General features: G+C 53.9%; 1 protein-coding gene across 2 annotated transcripts; it reads left to right on the top strand.

Annotated features, from left to right (window-relative positions):
* The first annotated feature begins 607 nt into the window (after window positions 1–607).
* SPEF1 (sperm flagellar 1) lies at window positions 608–18,753 on the top strand. 2 transcript variants are annotated; one of them, XR_012668255.1, is made up of 8 exons: window positions 608–843; window positions 3,215–3,326; window positions 3,889–4,045; window positions 8,750–8,798; window positions 10,971–11,037; window positions 12,394–12,505; window positions 14,540–16,891; window positions 16,954–18,753. XR_012668255.1 is itself a non-coding variant. In XM_048846466.2 (7 exons), exons 1-7 carry the CDS (start codon window positions 612–614, stop codon window positions 14,645–14,647), a joined length of 837 nt encoding a protein of 278 aa, XP_048702423.1. In that variant the 5' UTR covers window positions 608–611; the 3' UTR covers window positions 14,648–18,753. The 2 variants fall into 2 exon arrangements, 1 of the variants encoding a protein (XP_048702423.1); XM_048846466.2 differs by having other exon boundaries at window positions 14,540–18,753.
* The last annotated feature ends 502 nt before the right edge of the window (window positions 18,754–19,255 follow it).

Below are 19,255 nucleotides of genomic sequence, written 5' to 3'. Positions count from 1 at the left end.
GAATCTCACAGTCTCTCCTGGTGAAGCTGCTCCATGGTGGCTCACCAGTGAGAGAGCGGCTGGGGCGGGGGGACCAGGACCAGGGGCGGGGGGACCAGGACCAGGGGCGGGGGGACCAGGACCAGGGTTGGGAGGCTGCAGCATCTCCCCCAGCCCAGCGACGCTGTGTGTTTATCTCCGTGGAACAGCCACCGGCCCAGAGGGACAAGGCGAGCCTGGCCCTTTGTGGATTGCAGCGTTGTCCCTGGGAGTCTCCAGGCCCTGAGCCACTAGGCCCCAACCCGTTGCGCACCCCAGCCCGGCCTCTTTGTTCAAGGACCGTGGCAATTCTCGGGGCACGCCAGGGCCCCGAGCAGAACCCCTGATTGTGGGCGGCTGGCGGTAGCAATTGGCGGTGCTGCCGTGGTGCAATTAATAATTAATCCCCCAGACCCGTGCACTGGTTATCGGCTGCATCCTTTCAGTGCAGCTCACATGCTGTGCCCTAGCTGTGTTGCTAGGCGAGCTCGTTGTCTGGCAACAGTTGCCCCCTAGCCTCTTCAGGAGGCAGAGGACTACAACTCCCAGAATCCCTTGAGTGTCCCCGGCTAGCTGGCCGTTGCCATGGTTCTATGAAAACACTATGGCTGCCTCCAGCCCTGCGGGCAGGCAGAGCCAGGGGCGAGCTTGGCCGTGCCCCGCAGGCGTGGGGGTGGAGAGGCCTGGCCTGGGCCCAGCTGGCGGCCGAGCCGATGGCGAACGGGGAGCTGGACGAGGAGAGCCTGCAGGAGCTCTACAGCTGGGTGGATGCCATCCCCCTGTCCCGACCCAAGAAGAACATCACCCGAGACTTCAGCGATGGAGGTTGGGGAGCCAGAGCCCAAGCTCCTGGAGCTGGCCGCCGTCCGGCCGGGGTCCAGACTTCACAGCTTGAGGCCTACGAGTGACCCAGGAATGGATCCTGATCAAATACCCTGAGCTCGGGGAGAGCCCAGACCCAGATCCAGACTGCATGGCTTGAGCCCTGTATGCAATGGGACCGACCTGGGATCCCAGATCCAAATTCACTGAGCTCAAGGAGAGCCCAGGCCCAGACTGGATGGCTTGAGCTTTGAATGCAGTGGGACTGACCTGGGATCCTGGATTGAAATACCCTGAGCTCTGGCGGAGTCCAGACCTGGATCCAGACTCTGCTGTTTAAGTTCTCTCGCTGTAATGGGACTGACCTGGGATCCTGAATCCAAATAGCCAGTGCTCTGGGGGAGTCTAGACACAATTCTGATCTTTACAGCTGACCCCTCTTTCTATAACTGGCCACATCCACCCTTGGGATGCAGTGAACTTTGGGAGAGTTTGGATCCAGCTCTGAACTCCACAGACAGGGCCTCCTTTACCATTTGCAGATTGGGGTTGTGGGAAATGTGGGGGGAGTGTGTCAGGTTTGCACTGGTTGGTAAATGTCCATTTCACCCCCTGGTTAAAAAACAAGTTTGTGTTTGTTTGTTTTTAAAAATCAAGTAATATTCACAGAGAAGAAAACTAAATTTAAAATAAGATTGCTCTAGGGTTAATAAGGAAGAGGTGAATGAGCGACTGCAAATTCCTAGTTTCTGTGTCCAAACTGCACACCGCACAACTCAGGATTATTTGCAAAGGTGGATTTAAGTCTCCTCTATGCCCCCCAATCCTGGAGCCATCTAGCCAAATCCTTGATAGCGGTCTCAATTTATGCCAGCTGCCCACAATGCCTAAAGAGAGAGGCTGCACATAGGGTAACCAGACAGCAAGTGTGAAAAATCGGGACAGGGAGTGGGGTGTGTGTGTGTGTGTGTGTAACAGGAGCTTATATAAGAAAAAGACCCAAAAATTGGGACTGTCCCTATAAAATCAGGACATCTGGTCACCCTAGGTACACAGGTGTTACTAAAGGTAAATTTTGGCCAGCAGAACCAGGTGGTGTTGCCAACTTTTGCACACTTATCACAACTCTCATATTTCATGTTTTCCTTAAAGCCCCAGCTGCTGAAGTCAGCTGACTATGTGAGAACTTCAGCTTTCATTTCAAAAATAGGAAAGTAGGTCTCTAGCTCTCTTGGTTACAGAAAAAAGCTTGAAAACATGAGTTCTAAAGGCTCCCAAAAAACCACCACCAACAACAAAAAAACCCCCAAGGCAAATAAAGAGCCAACATTTATTTTTAAAATCTTGAATTTTTTTTTTTTTAAAGCCAACCTTACAATTTTTTTCTGGGTCTGGATTATGATTTTTTGACTGTGTGGTAATGCTGTTTACTGCTGTGGATTATGCATGAAAGTGAAATAACCTGGATGCCTCTCTGATCCCAGGGCAAGTTTGCAGGGTTGCTGGTTAGAAGAGATGAATTCTTCTTTGTGTATTTGTCCAAGTGGCTCTCGCTTCTGAAGTGCATGAGTCCCATGCGTGCACTCAAGAGGTGAATTAAGGTTTCCTGGGCCAGAGCAAGTGAGTGGCCCCTCCCCACCCCTTCCACTTGCAGTCCTGCTCCCATTCTGCCCCTTCCACCTGCAGCCCTGCTCATGGCCCCAGCCTGTTCTGCCTCTTCCCACCCCTGTTCCACTCACAGTACTGCCCCATTCTGCCCCCGCCCCTGCAGCCCACAATCCGTTTGCTCCTTTCTGCCCCCCTCCACTGGAGAAGCTCTGCCCCCCCCCCCCCCAACAACAGCCCTGGGGCTGCAGTGGGGAGTGAGAGTGCCTCCAGTCCCTGGACTGAAGCTGGAGTCCGGGCTCTGGCGCTTCCCCCGTGCTTCTGCTGGGGAGCGCCCCGCCCCACCCGCCCACCTGGTGCTTCTGCCGGGGCTCCGGGCTTCCACCGCCTGGTGGCAGACTTTTTTTTCCAGTGCCCCCCTGTAGACTGGGGCCCATGGGCACAGGCCCCGTTGGCCCAGTGGCTAATCTACCACTGCATGCACTCCCTGCATGGAGCTCATCTGCTCCAGAGTGGGATCCACTTGGACAAGTACTTGAAGTAGAATCACAGTCGCTATGAGGTAAGGAACCCTTCTTTTTCACTTAGATCTGGAATCTCTGACAGACAATAACTAGTCCTGGCTGTGGTTTATACAGTATCTTTCCTGAGCATCCATATATATATAAAGGCGTCTCATTGTTGTCATTATGCAGATCATGGCGTGATGCTCATCTGACCTCTCCGAGCACTGCATTGTCACTGATTCCTCCTCTTCTTTCCTATGCAGTTCTAGCAGCAGAAGTGGTGAAATTTTACTTTCCCAAAATGGTGGAAATGCACAATTATGTCCCAGCTAATTCAACGCAACAGAAACTCTCCAACTGGGGCCATCTCAACAGGTAAACATGCGCCCAGTGCCCCTCAGGCAGCATGGTGCTGGGGAGGTCGGGCCATGGAGCTGCGGGTGCATAGGGAAAACAGTGATTCAGTTTCCTTGTTGTTTTTCCCCCTCCTCTGCATCTTTCCGACCTCACACCCACCTGACAATACCATGCAGCTTTTCTGCTCTGACACCCTCTGCCAACGCCAAACAGTGGCTTGGACTTCATACCTCTCTGATCTCCCCCCAAGTCCTGTGCAGCCTTCCTGAGCTCAGACCCCTCTTTCTGGGGCAGCGTGGATGCAACTGGAAACAAATAATTAGAGCAGCGAGATCCTAGACATTATGCAATGTTCTCCTCTGCATGCTGAGCATGATCCTCCGCTGGGGTAAATCAGTGTTGCTACATTGTCTTTGAGGGAGCTACACCCACTTACCCCAGCTGAGGATCAGGCCCCTTAGTCCAGGAGAGATACTTCCACATGAGACTATTATAGGAACTCAAGCCAGTTCTGCAGAGTGGGTGCCCCGTACTGTGGTTTGACCATTCCCCTACCGGGGGGCGGTTTGTGCCCTTGCAGGAAGGTGCTGAACAAGCTGAATTTCTCCATCCCGGAAGACATGATCCGGAAGATCGTACAGTGCACGCCCGGCATGGTGGAGCTAGTGCTGCTCCCACTGCGGCAGAAAATCGAGGACAAGCAGAAGCGGAGCAAGGTGGCATCTAGCACGTATCAGGTCAGCGGTGCTTGAGGGACGGCGGGCACCTCAGATGGTCAAACGTGGTGTAGGATCCTGTTGTGTATATGGGCCATGTGCTGAGGTCCTTGCTCAGGCAAACTGCCTTGGGGGCAAATGCTGGGTGAGCACTTTGGAGCTTGGCCTACAGCTGTGACAACTAGGTGTAATTTACAAACACAGAGCCATTAAACTGCATTCAGAAGGAGCATGGTTAAAGTGCAGGAAGTGTAGGAGTCATCACAGGGACTGAGGCATGAGTTCTGTTTCTGACTCACAGATGTGCTGTGTGCCCTTGAATAAGTCACTTCATCGCTCTGTGCCTCAGTTTCCCTGTTTTCAAAATGGGCTTGCTAGACCCTCCCAGCGAGTGGGTGGGGGTTAATTCATTTATTGCAGAATAGTGACTCACCAGCCAGCGCGTCTCCCTGTGGCTGTTCATGCCATTGCAAGACCTTCCCCTTCTCCATCTGATGGCCATTCAGGCACTATGGTGGTCTGGTTCTAGTCACTCAGCCCAGTCACATACACTGATGTACATGGTTACCGCCCTGGAGCCTTTCCCCTATTTCAGGGCCCACCACAGGGCTCCACTGTAGCTTCCCCCTGGCTCCTTTCCCAGGCAGCAGGAACCCCAGACTCCTTTGCTGCTGGGTCTCTCACTCCCATGTCTCCCCCCTTCTGGCTCTCTTCTTCCCCTATTCTGAGCTTCTTCCCTTAGGGAATCAGCTGGGTCTGATTATGAGTTATGCCGAACACCCTCTCCCCCAGGTGGAAATGGGAGAGCTAACTGGGCCCACCAGCTCCCGTTAACCCTTCATCTATCTGTGTGTGGTTTATACACCCCATCATGTGTACGTACAGGGCTTTGAGATCCTCAGATAGAAGGCATTAAACAAGTGTACAATTGTTGTTCTGAGCAGCTCACAGGGTGTGGCCGTGAATAAAACGGTTATGCCTGCCACCAGAAATGCGCTCTTGGCCAGCGAGTGATGGAAATCAAATCGAAAAAACCATCCATTCAAAGCTCCATGCAAGCAGCACTCCATGCAGTGTGGTAGTCGGACTCGGACCACTAGGGTCGAGGGAGAGCCCAGCTACCAGTGCTGAGAGTTCAGGGCTAGGAACGGAGTGTCCCAGCCGACCCTAGCAGACTGGGTATGGGGTGAGGAGGCAGGTCTTGTCAAGATACCAGTTATCCCTCAGTCGTCAGAGGGCATCAGTGTTGTTCTATGGAGCTGACAATTTAGCTGATCCCGCTGATGCTGGGATAGATGCACAGGAAGGAGGAAACTGAGTGGCGAAGGGCTAATGAAGGGGCACTAAAGCCAGGTGAGTGGAGCAGTTCTGAAGCTCAGGCATGGGTCGGGGAGGTCTCTCCTCCTCATTCAGTGTGAGCCCACCTCCAGCCGCTCACCCTTAACCCCTTCTCAGCCGCACCCCTCGTCCCTGCTGTGCCTCATGACGAGGCTCCGAGGGAAGCCTCGCGGGGCTGATAGCGTCGGTGCACGTATAGGAATGGCATGGGCTGCCGCCCATGTCAGGATGCCAGGCAATGAAATGGGCGATAAAGCAGCAAAAAGGACCTTAGAAAACAAGGCGGTTGATCTACCGAGTCCCCCGAGGCTCGGTCTACGCTACAGACTCGTGTCGGTGTAAGTTCGGCGCTCGGGCAAATCCACACCTCTGGGCGATGCAGTTCTACCGCCCAGGCGGCTGCTGCTGCAGACAGCGCTACGGCGACCTGAGGCAGGAGCACCAGAACCCCAGTAGAAGTGTGGGGGGGGGGAATGAGGCCCGGTCCCTCTCAGTGGCCCTGCCGCTGCTTCGCCTCTTCCCCTGCAGGCCTTGGCCAGGCTGGAAGCAGGCAGTGGTAGGAGCTGCCCAGGGAGCCCGGGCCACTGTAGGGAGCCCTGAATTCTCCACCTGCCCTGGGGCCGGGGTGCCCGTGTCCCCGGATCACACCACCATGGGCAGGTGGAAGGTCCAGGGCTCCTGACAGCACCCTGGGCAGCTCTTACCATGGCCTGATTGCAGCTTCTGGCCTGGCCAGGGGCAGGGCCTGGGGACGTGGGGGGGGGGGGCCTCTGGGAGGGACTGGACCGCATGGTGAGGGGGGCTAAGGGCCACGAGGAAGAGGCTGGCGCTGCCAGCAGGGGCTGCACCTGCCCAAGGCTTGCAGATTGGGGGGGAACAATGTGGCTCCTTGACCCCCAAACACCCATGTTAAAAAGTGGGTGGGCATGGCCCTCCCACTTTTAAAAGTGGGGGAGGCCATGCCCCCCTCCCCAGTTCTGGCCCCCCTGAAGGGGGTGCTTCTGTCAATATAGCTACTGCCTCTCGAGGAAGTGGAGTACCTACACCAATGGGAGAATCTCCCCGTCAGTGAGGTCGTGTCTCCTCCTAAGCCTGCAGTGCTGTATGCGTAGACAAGCTCTGCCTCAACAGGAATGCAAAAGTGTGGTTAAGGGAGAACTCGCGAAGGCACAGCAAGAACTATGGCGCAAAGAGGAAAAAGGAGGAAGGGTCTATGAAATGTGCCCGAACCTTGAGGATGCAGTTATCCTTCACAGCTATGGCCGCACAGTAACTACCTGGAGAGTGCGAAGCGCTCCCTGAGCGGAATGGTCATTTAGTTCTGCTCAACGTGCACAAAGTTGGGTTGTGTGAAGGTAAAGAAACAGTTGAGCATCTGCTTTGGCAAAGCAGGGAGAATTTTTACAGAGACAGATTCTTGATGAAGAACAGAGGCCTCAAGGTGAATAGTCCGAAAGGATCGGTAAGGCCCTGGGAAAGTGGGGCAGTGTGGAAAAAGCATGATTCTGCTTTTTCAAAGACACAGGACAAGGTGAGGACAGATTTTGGAATATGTGAAAACCTGCAGTACATGGCAGTTGCAGCCTCGCATGCTGAGCCGCTGCACCAGACTGCCCCAGTAAAAGAGAGCAGGGGCCTGCAGCGTGCTGCTGGTCTTCAAAGACGACCTGATTGCAAGTTACTATGCAAAACAGCTTCAACAAGGGACTGGAGACAGGGGGCCAAATTCTTCTCTCATGCCTCTCTGTGTAAATCCAGATAACCCCATAGTCTGCAATGGAGCTGCTTTTGGTTTTATCCAGTGTCAATCAGAGCAGGGACTGGGGGCCAGCTGGTGACTCTTCTCCTGGCTGGTCACCGGGGATGATGATGATTTCCTGCCGGAGAACAGCCGCTGGAGAGAGATGGCTCTTACTCATGGGCCTTAGGCAGACACCAGTATACAGAGCGGGCCAGACTCTTCTCCGTCACACCCGTGTAAACCCGGAATAACTCTGCTGGAGCCAGTGGAGTTGCTCTGCCGGAACTTGGTCCGGTCCCTCCTGGGGTGTAGAGATTGCAGCGGAGCAGACTATGGCTGAGCGTCACCCGCTCCTGCATGTTCACCCCTAGCCACAGCTGTGAGATGCACATCATCTGCGTGGCTAATACACCAGTCATCATGCAATTGCCCTACCTTGGCCGCTCCACTCACTGTTTCAGAGGTGATGCCTCTCTCCCTGCTTGTCCGGACTGCAGAATCTTTGTGGCCGCTCCCTCTCTCCCCATACACCCACGCTCTGTAATCAGCCACATGGACTTAGTGTTTTATAATCCCAGCAACGGCGGTTTGTCCCCTCTTCAGTGCGAGCGTGACGGCCCCAGCGAGTGAGCGCTGCTGGCTACAGCTCAGGCGTTAGCAGGGCAAGTTGTGCCGGAGGGACCCCGCCCCACCAAGGTGAGGACAGTGGTGTCTCCATGGCCCATCAATGCGCCGCCTCTCTGCTGAGACTGGCAGTGAGGTGGCCGATCTGTGCCGGGGTGATGGTGCTTTGGAAATGTGGACACCGGTGTCCTAGCAACCGGACTGAGACTAGACCAGACCTATTTTTATTAGACTTAAAAGAAAAAAGGGGATTTCAACTGATGACCAGATTTCTCTGACCAATAGGTCTAGTTAACTGTACAAAACCCTACAAGGCCTTCCTGGGGAAGAGGTTTCTGATAGCAGAGGGCTCTAATCTAGTAGAATGAGACCCCCACGGTTGGCAGCTGAAGCTAGACGAATGCCGTCTAGACATAAGGTTTACGTTTTGTAAATGATGAGGCTAACTGTTGTCGCAACCTACCCTAGTGACGTGGTGGGTTCCCCATCACTCGGGGGCCTTAAATCCCAGCTGGATGTCTTTCTATTTGTTGGGCTATAGCTCCAACAGAAGGGCTGGGCTTGATGCAGAAATCACTGGGTGCGGGCCTTTCCCCGGTGTCCGACTAGATAGTCATAATGGCCCCGTCTGACCTGTGAAACCCCACAGTACTGAGTTCATAGGGACCCCCATCCTCAGTGTCTTTCCTAAAGACTTGTTCCATCTTTCCACTGACAGGGCAGTGCAAGTTCGGCCTAAGGCCCCCAAGTGTTCCAGTGCCCCCTATTATCAGATATTGTACCAGGAACTGGCTGGGGGGATGCGCCACTGCCCCCTACTGGATGGGATCCGAGCTGCTCCGCCCATGTAACTTCCTGTGTGCCACCTTGTATTCTGCCTTCACTCAGACCCACTCATCTCTGCAATATCCTGATCGTTGCCATCTTGCCGCCTATGGAAGTCTTGCCAGGCCTCTCTTGGGAGGAAGCTGACAGTGGATTGCAAGGCATTTTCACTTGAACCATGTGTTTTCTCTGTGCAGGAGCTGGGCACACGCTATGCACTCAATGAGAATGGCCATATGGAAACAGGTAGGAGTGACAGGAGTCTCTCTGAGCAGTATGTGTGTTCTGGGGGAGTTGGCTTCCATCCCTGCCACATGGCTCTGTGACCCTGGGCAAGTCACTCAGTCTCCCTGTGCCTCAGTTTCCCACCTGTACAATGGGGATGTGCTGTCCTGCATTGCAGGGGTGTGAAGAAGATACATGATTTGCATTACAGTAGCACCTAGAGGGCCTGATGGAGTTTGCGGCCCCATTGTGCTGGATGCTGTACAGATGTAGTGTCGACTCAAAGACACAACAGCTGAGGAGTGGGAGAATGGGAAGATTCTCTCCTGTAAGCTGACACACAGAGAGGGACTCGTAACGGCTACTGAAATTGATGGACATCAGGAGCCTAAATACCTTGGAGGATCTGGGCCCGAGTGACTTACCCAGGGCCCGAGACAGAGCCACAAATTGAGCTGGATTTGCTGGTCCCAGCCCAGTGCCTTAATCACAAAACCAGCTACATTATGACAGGTTTATATTTATATTATATCAGAGGCTCGTTCACCTGCAGATCCACCAATGTGATATATGCCATCATGTGCCAGCAATGCCCCTCTGCCATGTACATTGGTCAAACTGGACAGTCTCTACGTAAAAGAATAAATGGACACAAATCAGATGTCAAGAATTATAACATTCATAAACCAGTCGGAGAACACTTCAATCTCTCTGGTCACGCAATCACAGACATGAAGGTCGCTATCTTAAAACAAAAAAACTTCAAATCCAGACTCCAGCGAGAAACTGCTGAATTGGAATTCATTTGCAAATTGGATACTATTAATTTAGGCTTAAATAGAGACTGGGAGTGGCTAAGTCATTATGCAAGGTAGCCTGTTTCCTCTTGTTTTTTCCTACCCCCCCCCCCCCCCCAGATGTTCTGGTTTAACTTGGATTTAAACTTGGAGAGTGGTCAGTTTAGATGAGCTATTACCAGCAGGAGAGTGAGTTTGTGTGTGTATGGGGGTGGGGGGGATGTGAGAAAACCTGGATCTATGCAGGAAATAGCCCGACTTGATTATGTAAAGAGTTGTCACTTTGGATGGGCTAGCACCAGCAGGAGAGTGAATTTGTGTGGGGGGGTGGAGGGTGAGAAAACCTGGATTTGTGCTGGAAATGGCCCACCTGTTGATCACTTTAGATAAGCTATTACCAGCAGGACAGTGGGGTGGGAGGAGGTATTGTTTCATATTCTCTGTGTGTATATAAAGTCTGCTGCAGTTTCCATGGTAAACATCTGATGAAGTGAGCTGTAGCTCACGAAAGCTCATGCTCAAATAAATTGGTTAGTCTCTAAGGTGCCACAAGTACTCCTTTTCTTCCAGCTACATTAGTTACCGTTGCTGGAGAGTCCAGCTATTATGATGCTGCAGCTCTAGAAATACCTGCAGAGATTTCATAGGTCAAGTGGCTTCTTCACCAACTGCTTGGCCTCTAGGAATCTGCAGAGTCTGTAAGTCCTTGTAGCTTTTTCTAAGGGGACCAGCTAGCAGAAGGAAGGATGGTCTTGGATTAAAGAACAAAGCTGTAAACCAGGAGATCTGGGGTTCAGAACCAGCTCTGCCATGGACTTGCTGTGGCAAGTCACTTCCCCTCTCCATGTGCTAGGTAAGGCAGGGATAACGGCAAGGCTGACTGACAGCACTAGGCGTACATGAGCTTTTCAGATGGACGGTGCTAGCAAGGTGTCATTTCCCCAGTGGGCTCAAGCATGAGACCCTTCCTGTTAGCCCCACTGGAATTCAGAGCTGCCCCCTCTGAAGCCTTACGACTCCCAGCCCATACCTGTGAGCTCATAGAGCCCGAGGTGAGATTGGCACACAATTAAACTACCCCAGCATGTGTGCGTGGCACCTCTCCGCTGCTCCCTGGGGGAGTCAATGGGACTTGCAGTGACAGCAGTTCCTCGCTCCAGACAGTAGTTCTAACCTGACCCTGCTCGCAGAGGCCAGATGCGCCTGTCGCAGAACTGGCTGGGCGTGGCCAGCCAATCAGCCAGTGTTTAAGCTGCCCAGGGTCCTAAGGCCTCACTTTCCCAGTTTCAGCTAAGGCTCAGTTCTGCCCTTGCTGAGGCTCCCATGGAAGCGGGTTACACCGGGGTAACAGAGGGCTTGATCTGCGGCTGTAACTGAACGTGGTTTATGTTACCAGGCTATTCGTCAAAGCCAAAGACCAATGCAGCAGGGATCTACGTGCAGCAGTCCCCACGAGCTGAAAGGTAAAGTCTGCCCTAGGATCACCCCACAAACTGACAACAGTGTTTATTGATACAGTCCCCGCATGACCCTTTAGAACTACAGCCCCTTCCTGGTTACTTGGCTGGGAGCCCTCCAAGGAATGCTCAGGTGCTCCACAAGGGTCCGGGGGAGCGGCAGGTAGCTGGCCCTTCTGTCCTCTGGGCTGTACTGCTTTATGGGAAAATGGAGGCCCCCGCTTCACAGGACTGTCAATCCAACCCTTCCCAAAGGGCAAGTGAAATGCAAACCCTTCCTGGCCGGGGCAGCTTTGCCCCCGAGATTTATGGAAGTGAACGGCCCACCTGAGCAAAGAGGAAATCTCCATGGTACTTTTGTCGCATATTTGCACACAGGCCCAGATCCTCAGCGGGGGTAAGTCAGTGAAGTTCCACTGCCATCCACAGAGCGAGGCTGAATTACCCCAGCTGAGGATCGGGCCCTTAGTGTGTGCCAGGACGCGCCCACCCCCAGCACTGCTCAGTGCCCCTGCACACCTTCTGCCTCTTGCTGCTACCAGGGTTTGTCTAAGCTGAGCCGCCCTGCAGCCTCACAACAAAGAGCACAGGGGAATCGGACACCTGCTTGGGCTTTCAGTTTGCCTGGGCCACTCTAGTGGTGCCAACCTAACCCCCGCTCGGCAGAGGCCTGGCGCTTTCACCCCTTCTCGCTGCTGCGTGTAGCCCTCTCTGCTGCCAGCCCAGATCCCAGTGAGCAGCAGGGACTGTTCCTAAAGCAAAACATCCAAGGACCATCCTGCCACTCACTGAGATAGTTAAACCTGTGATGTCCCGAGGAAGGAAGAGGGAACGTGATGTCTGCCTTGGCCTCCCTTATGTCTACCAGTGGGCCAGGGTTTATCCCAGGGTGGCTTATGTAAGTGAGAGAGGCAAAGCCTGAATCTCCTCTCACCTGGTGTAACCCTGTTGATGGCTTTGGAGTTCCTCCTGACTTACATCAGCGCATGGGAGGGGAGAATCAGGCTCATCAATGCACTCGGCCCCGTTGCATTCAGGCCAGTGGGAGATAGGCGCTCTGATGCCAAGGCTGAGTATGACCTGCGGAAGGAGAGATGGGGCCTGTTGTTCGTTCCAGTCTGTCTGAAATGCCCAGACAATGGCACATCCACTGCTTCCCTTGAGACACTAGACCATCTAGTCCAGCAGGTGGCTGATGGAGGGCAGTCCAGTCCCCTGCGCTGCGTCCAGCCTAGTTCTCAATGGCCCCCATGATGGGGCTCCCACCCCTTCCATAGGGGACCCTCTGCGATCTGACGGAACTCACTGTGGGCAAGTCTCTCCTCCTCCTACGTGTATCTCTGGTTTTCCTTCTTTCCCCAGGATGAACAAGGACCAGCAAGGCTATGCCCAGGCACTGCAGGGAGACACCAGCTTCCGCATTCAGTTAGCGGAGAGGGAGCAGGCTCTGCTGGCTTGTCAAGAGATGGTCCAGGTGAGGACAGTTCGCGTGCTGTCCGTGGAACAGCAAGACATCCTCTGAAAGTATGCCGGGCTTTGCCCACAGCCACCTCCATGGCTCATCCCACCCCACCCCACCCCACCCTCTGGGTAGGGAATACCCACTTCCCATGATGCCCACGGGACGGGAGTCCTCAGCCAGCGTGGAGGTGACTGCACAAGACTGGTTTTCCTGCCTCCAACTCAGCACCTCCACTAGTTGCAATGGTGGGACCATTAGCATAGACCAGCTGCCAGGATCTTAATCGGCTCCATGTCGGTCCAGCGGTTGGAGCTGTAGGCGGTCAGGCTTGAGGGGTCAACCCAGAGTCGGTAGCTGGGGTCTGGAGCCAAAGTCAAGCCAGAATCAATAGCCATGAACCAGAGGTCAGGGCAAGGAGTGAGGAACAAGGCTGGGTCTATCTCGGCTGCAAGTCAGACCTCCCTGTTGCACAGACAGCTTCCTGCTCCTCTCTCCAGGCTTAAATAGTAGGTCTGGGCAAATGATTGCTCATGGCAGGAGCTGCCAGTCATTTCTACCAGGGCAGCACTTCCTGCAGTGACTGGTCTCCCAGGATGTAGGCAGAGCCATGGTCCATGCACCCAAGGCTGCCTGGTGATGCCACCTGCCCAGGGCCCCGTAGGTCTAGGCTCAAGAACCCTGGGTGAGGATTCACGGTATGTCGACACTGCACTCAGATGAGTGACTGCAGCCCATGTAGTTCGGGTACCACCAGCAGTGAAACCAGGGCAGGAGCTGGGAACGGGTGACAGGGAATGGATCATGTGGTGATGCCCTGTTCTGTTCATTCCCTCTGGGGCACCTGGCATTGGTCACAGTCAGAAGACAGGATACCGGGCTAGATGGATCTTTGGTCTGATCCAGGCTGGCCGTTCTTATGGCAGCATGGGCTTCGGTGCAGGTTAGCCACTCGACACCCGTGCTGCTGGGGCTTGGCCGCTGTTGGTATGTGAGCAAGCTAGAGCAAAGCTAGTGGATTGGAGTGGAGACAGACCCACTGTGGTTAAAATGCTGGGGACGGGTAGGGTCCCATAGACTGCTGTGCTGGGGCTTGCAATGGTGGAAAATGATAGGACAGTAAGTCTAGTGTAGACAAGGCCAAGATTTCAGCAAGCCATAGCCCATCATGACTCATGTGCAGGGCTCCCTGTGCAGCCACATGGCCTGCTGGTCAGCCTGGCTCTGTACTTGCATATGAGATGCAGCCGCAGCTCCAAGAAGCCTGCAGTCCGGTTCAGACCCAGACAAAACAGCTCAGACAAGCATAAGCCCCCAGGTGATGGCACGGTCCCAAGGGGGTGAAGACAATGTGAAGTCCTGCCTGGGCCATTCTTGCAAAGCTCTGCGGAAGAAGGTGTGTTTTATGGCCGTCTTTGAAGGTGGTGAGAACAAGTGATGTTATGACAGTATCCGATACCCAAGAGCTGGGTGATCCTACTGATCTTGTGTCACTTACTGGGGACTGATGGAAATGTGAGGTAGAAACAAGGGTCTGGTTGCATGTTTGATGGGAGATCAAAAGAAGAAGAACATGGTCATTACTGCCAGCCCCAAAGATCCTGTTAGAGCTTGCCATTGGCTTAAAGCACAAGACATAAAAAAAAAAAATACTGGATTCTTTTTCATGAGAAACGGTATAGCCTAGTAGGTAGAGCGCTTGACTCAGGAGGCCTAGGTTTTAGTCCTGGTTTTGCCACTGTCCTGCTGGGTGACCTTGAGCTAATCTCTGCCCCTCTCCATACCTCAGTTTCACCATCTATAAAATGGGGATCATGATACTGATCTCCTTTGCTAAGTGCTTTGAGGTCTACTGATAAGTCCTCGATTAAAAGCTAGGTAGGAGAAAGAGGACACATGTAAAAGTAGGCAGAGACAGGCATAAGCTGCAGAATTCAGAACTGGCTCCAGCCTGCAAGGCCCATGGGGCTGGAATAAAGGGCTTGGTTTGGGCCCCTCTCTTTAAAAAAGGCCGATCACCCCAGCTAGCATGTGCTTCCCTTTGCTCAGATCCTGCAGATGAAGGTGCGGCGGCTGGAACACCTGCTCCACCTGAAGAACGTTCGGATTGACGACCTCACGAGGCGCCTCCAGCAAGTGGAGCAGAAACAGAAATGAGGCAGGGCTCAGTTTCCCTGCGACTCTCTCACCCTCAAACCTCTCACAGGCACATTTGTAAGAGCCGGCGTTCCTGTGCCTCTCCCACTGCTAATCGCTGCTCCTGGGCTTGGAGAGACCGAGCCATCACAGGCAGGACTGGTAGAGGTCTGCATCTGAATAATGACACAGGGCTCCCAGTTACTTACAATCCAAGGGCAAGACTGAGGGGAAAAAATAAGGCCTAGAGTGAGAAATGCACAAGCACAGGTGGCAAAGGCAGATCTAGAAGTTCACCTGCCATTGTGCATGAGGGTGTGGTAGTTGTCTAAGTGCACCGGTGATTGCGCATGCGTTTGTTAGTCACGCACATGCAGCTGCAATCAGTCGGCTTTGCATTCTTTGCAGTTAAGGACAGGGACCCACAGTTGTGCATGCACTCATACAACTGCAAGAAATGCTAGTGCAAATGTGCGCTCACAAATGTGCTCGGGCTGAGGCAGTATTTCGAGTGCCAGGTTTTCTATCTACAACCAAATCCAGCGACTTTGCTGAATATAGACTCCTTTTGCTTTCTGTGCTTTAGTACCAGGCCACCCCTTCGCTTGTTAGTTGTTTTAAAGAGCCCCAAACTACCCCCTCTTGTTCCATCGGGTGACTCTTGGGTGACAGCTGGCTGGAGATGCATGGGGAAGGAATGGATCATTCACAAGGATGCTTTTCGACAGGTGCGATCCTGGAGCCCTCACTCAGGGACAACTCCCACTGAAGGGTAAGGATCTGTCTACGCAGCTAAAACTGTGCACAGGGCAGCCTACCTGAGCCAGCTTGAATCCAGCTAGCGCAGGTAACACAGCCATGAAGCCAACACAGCACAGGGTACTGAGCAGAATGCGTGGCCAGGCTCTGTGCCAGGCAGCACTACCCAGGCTGATGCCCCACCCGCTCTGTCATGCCCAGCTGGTGCTGTGTAGACACACCCTGAGGAAGGCCCTCTGGGATCAGACCCGGTGGAGATCAGTCGCCTCCACCCATTGATCAGTTTACTCTGGGCTCCATTTGGATACAAGCATGAAAAGACCCTCAGCTCCTGGCTCTCTGCTCCTTACAGTTTGTTGGGGTTCCCCTGCCCTTGGGTGGGTTTCAGAGGCTGCCTGATTAGAAAGGAGCCATCTCTGCGGTAGTCCAAGGGCTGATAATAGCAACAGGCGGAGGGCTGACCAATCACAGCCACAGAGAGGCCCCCTGCTGGGGAGGGGCTGCGCTGCTCAGACATGAAAGCTCCAAACTCAGGGCCAGCCCCTCACCTGCTGTGAACGGCAGTAACTGTACTGAGGTCAATGGGCCAGGTCCCGGCTGCTGTGAAGGGGAGAAGCTGTACTGAGGTCAATGGGCCAGGTCCCGGCTGCTGTGAAGGGGAGAAGCTGTACTGAGGTCAATGGGCCAGGTCCCGGCTGCTGTGAAGGGGAGTAGCTGTACTGAGGTCAATGGGCCAGCTCCCGGCTGCTGTGAAGGGGAGTAGCTGTACTGAGGTCAATGGGCCAGCTCCCGGCTGCTGTGAAGGGGAGTAGCTGTACTGAGGTCAATGGGCCAGCTCCCGGCTGCTGTGAAGGGGAGTAGCTGTACTGAGGTCAATGGGCCAGCTCCCGGCTGCTGTGAAGGGGGGAAGCTGTACTGAGGTCAATGGGCCAGCTCCCGGCTGCTGTGAAGGGGGGAAGCTGTACTGAGGTCAATGGGCCAGCTCCCGGCTGCTGTGAAGGGGGGAAGCTGTACTGAGGTCAATGGGCCAGCTCCCGGCTGCTGTGAAGGGGGGAAGCTGTACTGAGGTCAATGGGCCAGCTCCCGGCTGCTGTGAAGGGGGGAAGCTGTACTGAGGTCAATGGGCCAGCTCCCGGCTGCTGTGAAGGGGGGAAGCTGTACTGAGGTCAATGGGCCAGCTCCCGGCTGCTGTGAAGGGGGGAAGCTGTACTGAGGTCAATGGGCCAGCTCCCGGCTGCTGTGAAGGGGGGAAGCTGTACTGAGGTCAATGGGCCAGGTCCCGGCTGCTGTGAAGGGGGGAAGCTGTACTGAGGTCAATGGGCCAGGTCCCGGCTGCTGTGAAAGGGAGAAGCTGTACTGAGTCACAGCAGCTGGGACCTGGCCCATTGAATGGGAGAAGCTGTACTGAGGTCAATGGGCTAGGTCCCGGCTGCTGTGAAGGGGAGAAGCTGTACTGAGGTCAATGGGCCACGTACTGGCTGCTGTGAAAGGGAGAAGCTGTACTGAGTCACAGCAGCCGGGACCTGGCCCATTGAATGGGAGAAGCTGTACTGAGGTCAATGGGCCAGGTCCCGGCTGCTGTGAAGGGGAGTAGCTGTACTGAAGTCCGTGAAGCGATGCTGACTTGCATCAGTGGGGAATCTGGCCCATAAATGCTCTTCTAGCTAGGGATGGGACCGAGCTGCCGAAGCTGGCCCTGCATTCTGAACATGTGGGAGCTGGAGGGTGTTTGGATAAAGAGCTGCGCTTTGACCCAAAGGGAGCCTGTGTGTGCGTTCAGACTGACACCTCCTGAAATTCTGAGGTATGGGGGTCAGAGGCTGGGTTCAGGCCCTGCTCTGCTATCTTCTCTACAGCCAGTGACCTTGCTGCACTATCGCTTGGCACAACACATTTGCCTTCAGCTTCCTTTGGTCCTGGAGAACAGCTGAATTCCCACGCAAGCCCCAGTGACTCCCCCGGGAGGGAGAATGCCCCATTGACCTCTGGGGAGTTAGTCCTGGTTTGCAGCAGGGTCAGGGAAAGCAGAGTCTGGCCCCTTGTTTCTCCAAGGCAGGAGCAGCATAAGGATACCATTAAGAAGCAGCTGATGGGAACACTCAGGTTAGGAACCATCCTGCTCACTGGTAGGGCCTGAAAGTGGCTCCCATCTGATGAGCACCCAGTGCCAATCAGGCCCTGATCCGACACCCACTGGTGTCATTGGGACTCTTCCCACTGACATCAACAGACTTTGGGCCCCTCAGGATCCCGCTCCAGTTCCGAATGGAGGGGGTCCATCAGGGCCAGGGCAGTCAGCATTAACTGGTCCCCTTGTTGGCAGCCTCAGAGAGACCACTGACTGAATGAGCCAAGAAGACTGAATTCCCCGGACACCCGTTCTGGCTGGGACAGTGCAGGGAAGTTTGCTGCTGGGGTGTTCAGCCACCAGGGCTGTCAAGCCAACACTAAACTGAGCCAGGGAAGTCACTTTGCTGCTTTCCCTTATATTTCCTGTGTGGCGAGGGGAGCATCGTCCCTTTGTGCTTTGTAACTAGGGGTGCTGCATCAGGTCCTTGCCTCTCCAGAGTCAGTCTGCGCCTGCACCCTCTCCTTGCATCACTGTTGCTGGCAGCACTGCAAGCACTGGAGGATGGAAGGCAACAGGAGGTGGAGGAAAATCTCCTCTGATCTTTAATCTCTGCTCCATCTTGTGCATCCTACCATGGCAGTCGATACCTCTGCATCATGCAGGCTGAAAGAGCAGAATGCCAAGCAAAGCATGGGAGATAATTTGGGGCCTATATTTTATCCACTTTGCCGGTAGGCCTGTTGGTCACCTCCACCAATATCCAGGTATCAGATGCTTGGGGGCAAAACCTAGCTGGGTATGTATTTCAACACCTGCCAAGGGGACCCCCCCCCCAGTTATCTACCATATGGACCTCATTATGTACAATATGGACTGCAGTAGCAACCATATGTATACCTTATCATCTCATGATGTTCCATTGCTATCAGCAGACCAGATGCTAGAGTTGAGGGTTAGGTTATTCTGGGTTGTAAGACTTGGCGCTCTCTGCTAGCTCCACCTTCCTAGCTGATCAGCACCCGTGTGCTAATTTTCCAGACTGGCACTGGCAGTTACTCAATTGTTGATGATTTTTAATTTGTTTTATTTACCAATCTCTGTTTAGATTATTGTGTTGCTGTTTGGTGTGGACTCTGCTGTCAGCATAACCCAGGGGGTTATGGGTATAAGGGTTCCCTGTATCATTTTCAGTCTAAAAGTGTTTATTTCCTTTCCTCCTGGTGTGTGTGTGTGTGTGTGTGAGAGAGAGAGAGTGAGTCGATGCAGACAGTTGAGAGTAAAACCTGATGCTTGCAAATGTCTCAGCAGCTGGGTCTCCATGTGAAGTCAGCAATGCTCTGCTTGTTAGTCAGGATTTCTTGGCAAGTAGCGGGTGGGGTGGGCAATAAGCTTTGGAAACATCTGGCTTCCCACATACCCAAACCCAGGCCGCCTGCTGTGCACCGTCATGCCCAGAAGATGGCAGCATGCCGGGGATAGAATCCCGGTATTGATCAGCCATCTCCATGCTATTCCCAGAAGCATCCCATGGTTCGCAGGGCAGTGCTGTGACATTAATCCCACCAAGATGTGGGCGTTTCCGGCCCTGTTCCCGTATTATACGGTACCCTAGCTTCCTGGGGGAGAGGGGAAGGTAAATAACCCCCAATCTCTCATCTCGTTCAGAAGGCTGATTTTAACCCTAGGCCTGCGTTTGCAGCCGTGAGGGGGCGACTGTGGGACCTGGCCTAGTGGACATGTATGGCACTCTTCCCAGAAGCAGTCCAAGGACAGTTGATTGAACAGGACTTTGTAACAGC

The sequence above is a fragment of the Caretta caretta genome, chromosome 4, assembly GCF_965140235.1.
Source record: "Caretta caretta isolate rCarCar2 chromosome 4, rCarCar1.hap1, whole genome shotgun sequence".
NCBI lineage: Eukaryota > Metazoa > Chordata > Testudines > Cheloniidae > Caretta > Caretta caretta.
The sequence above is the reverse complement of the archived record's forward strand: the minus strand, read 5'-3'. Positions and strand labels throughout refer to the sequence as shown.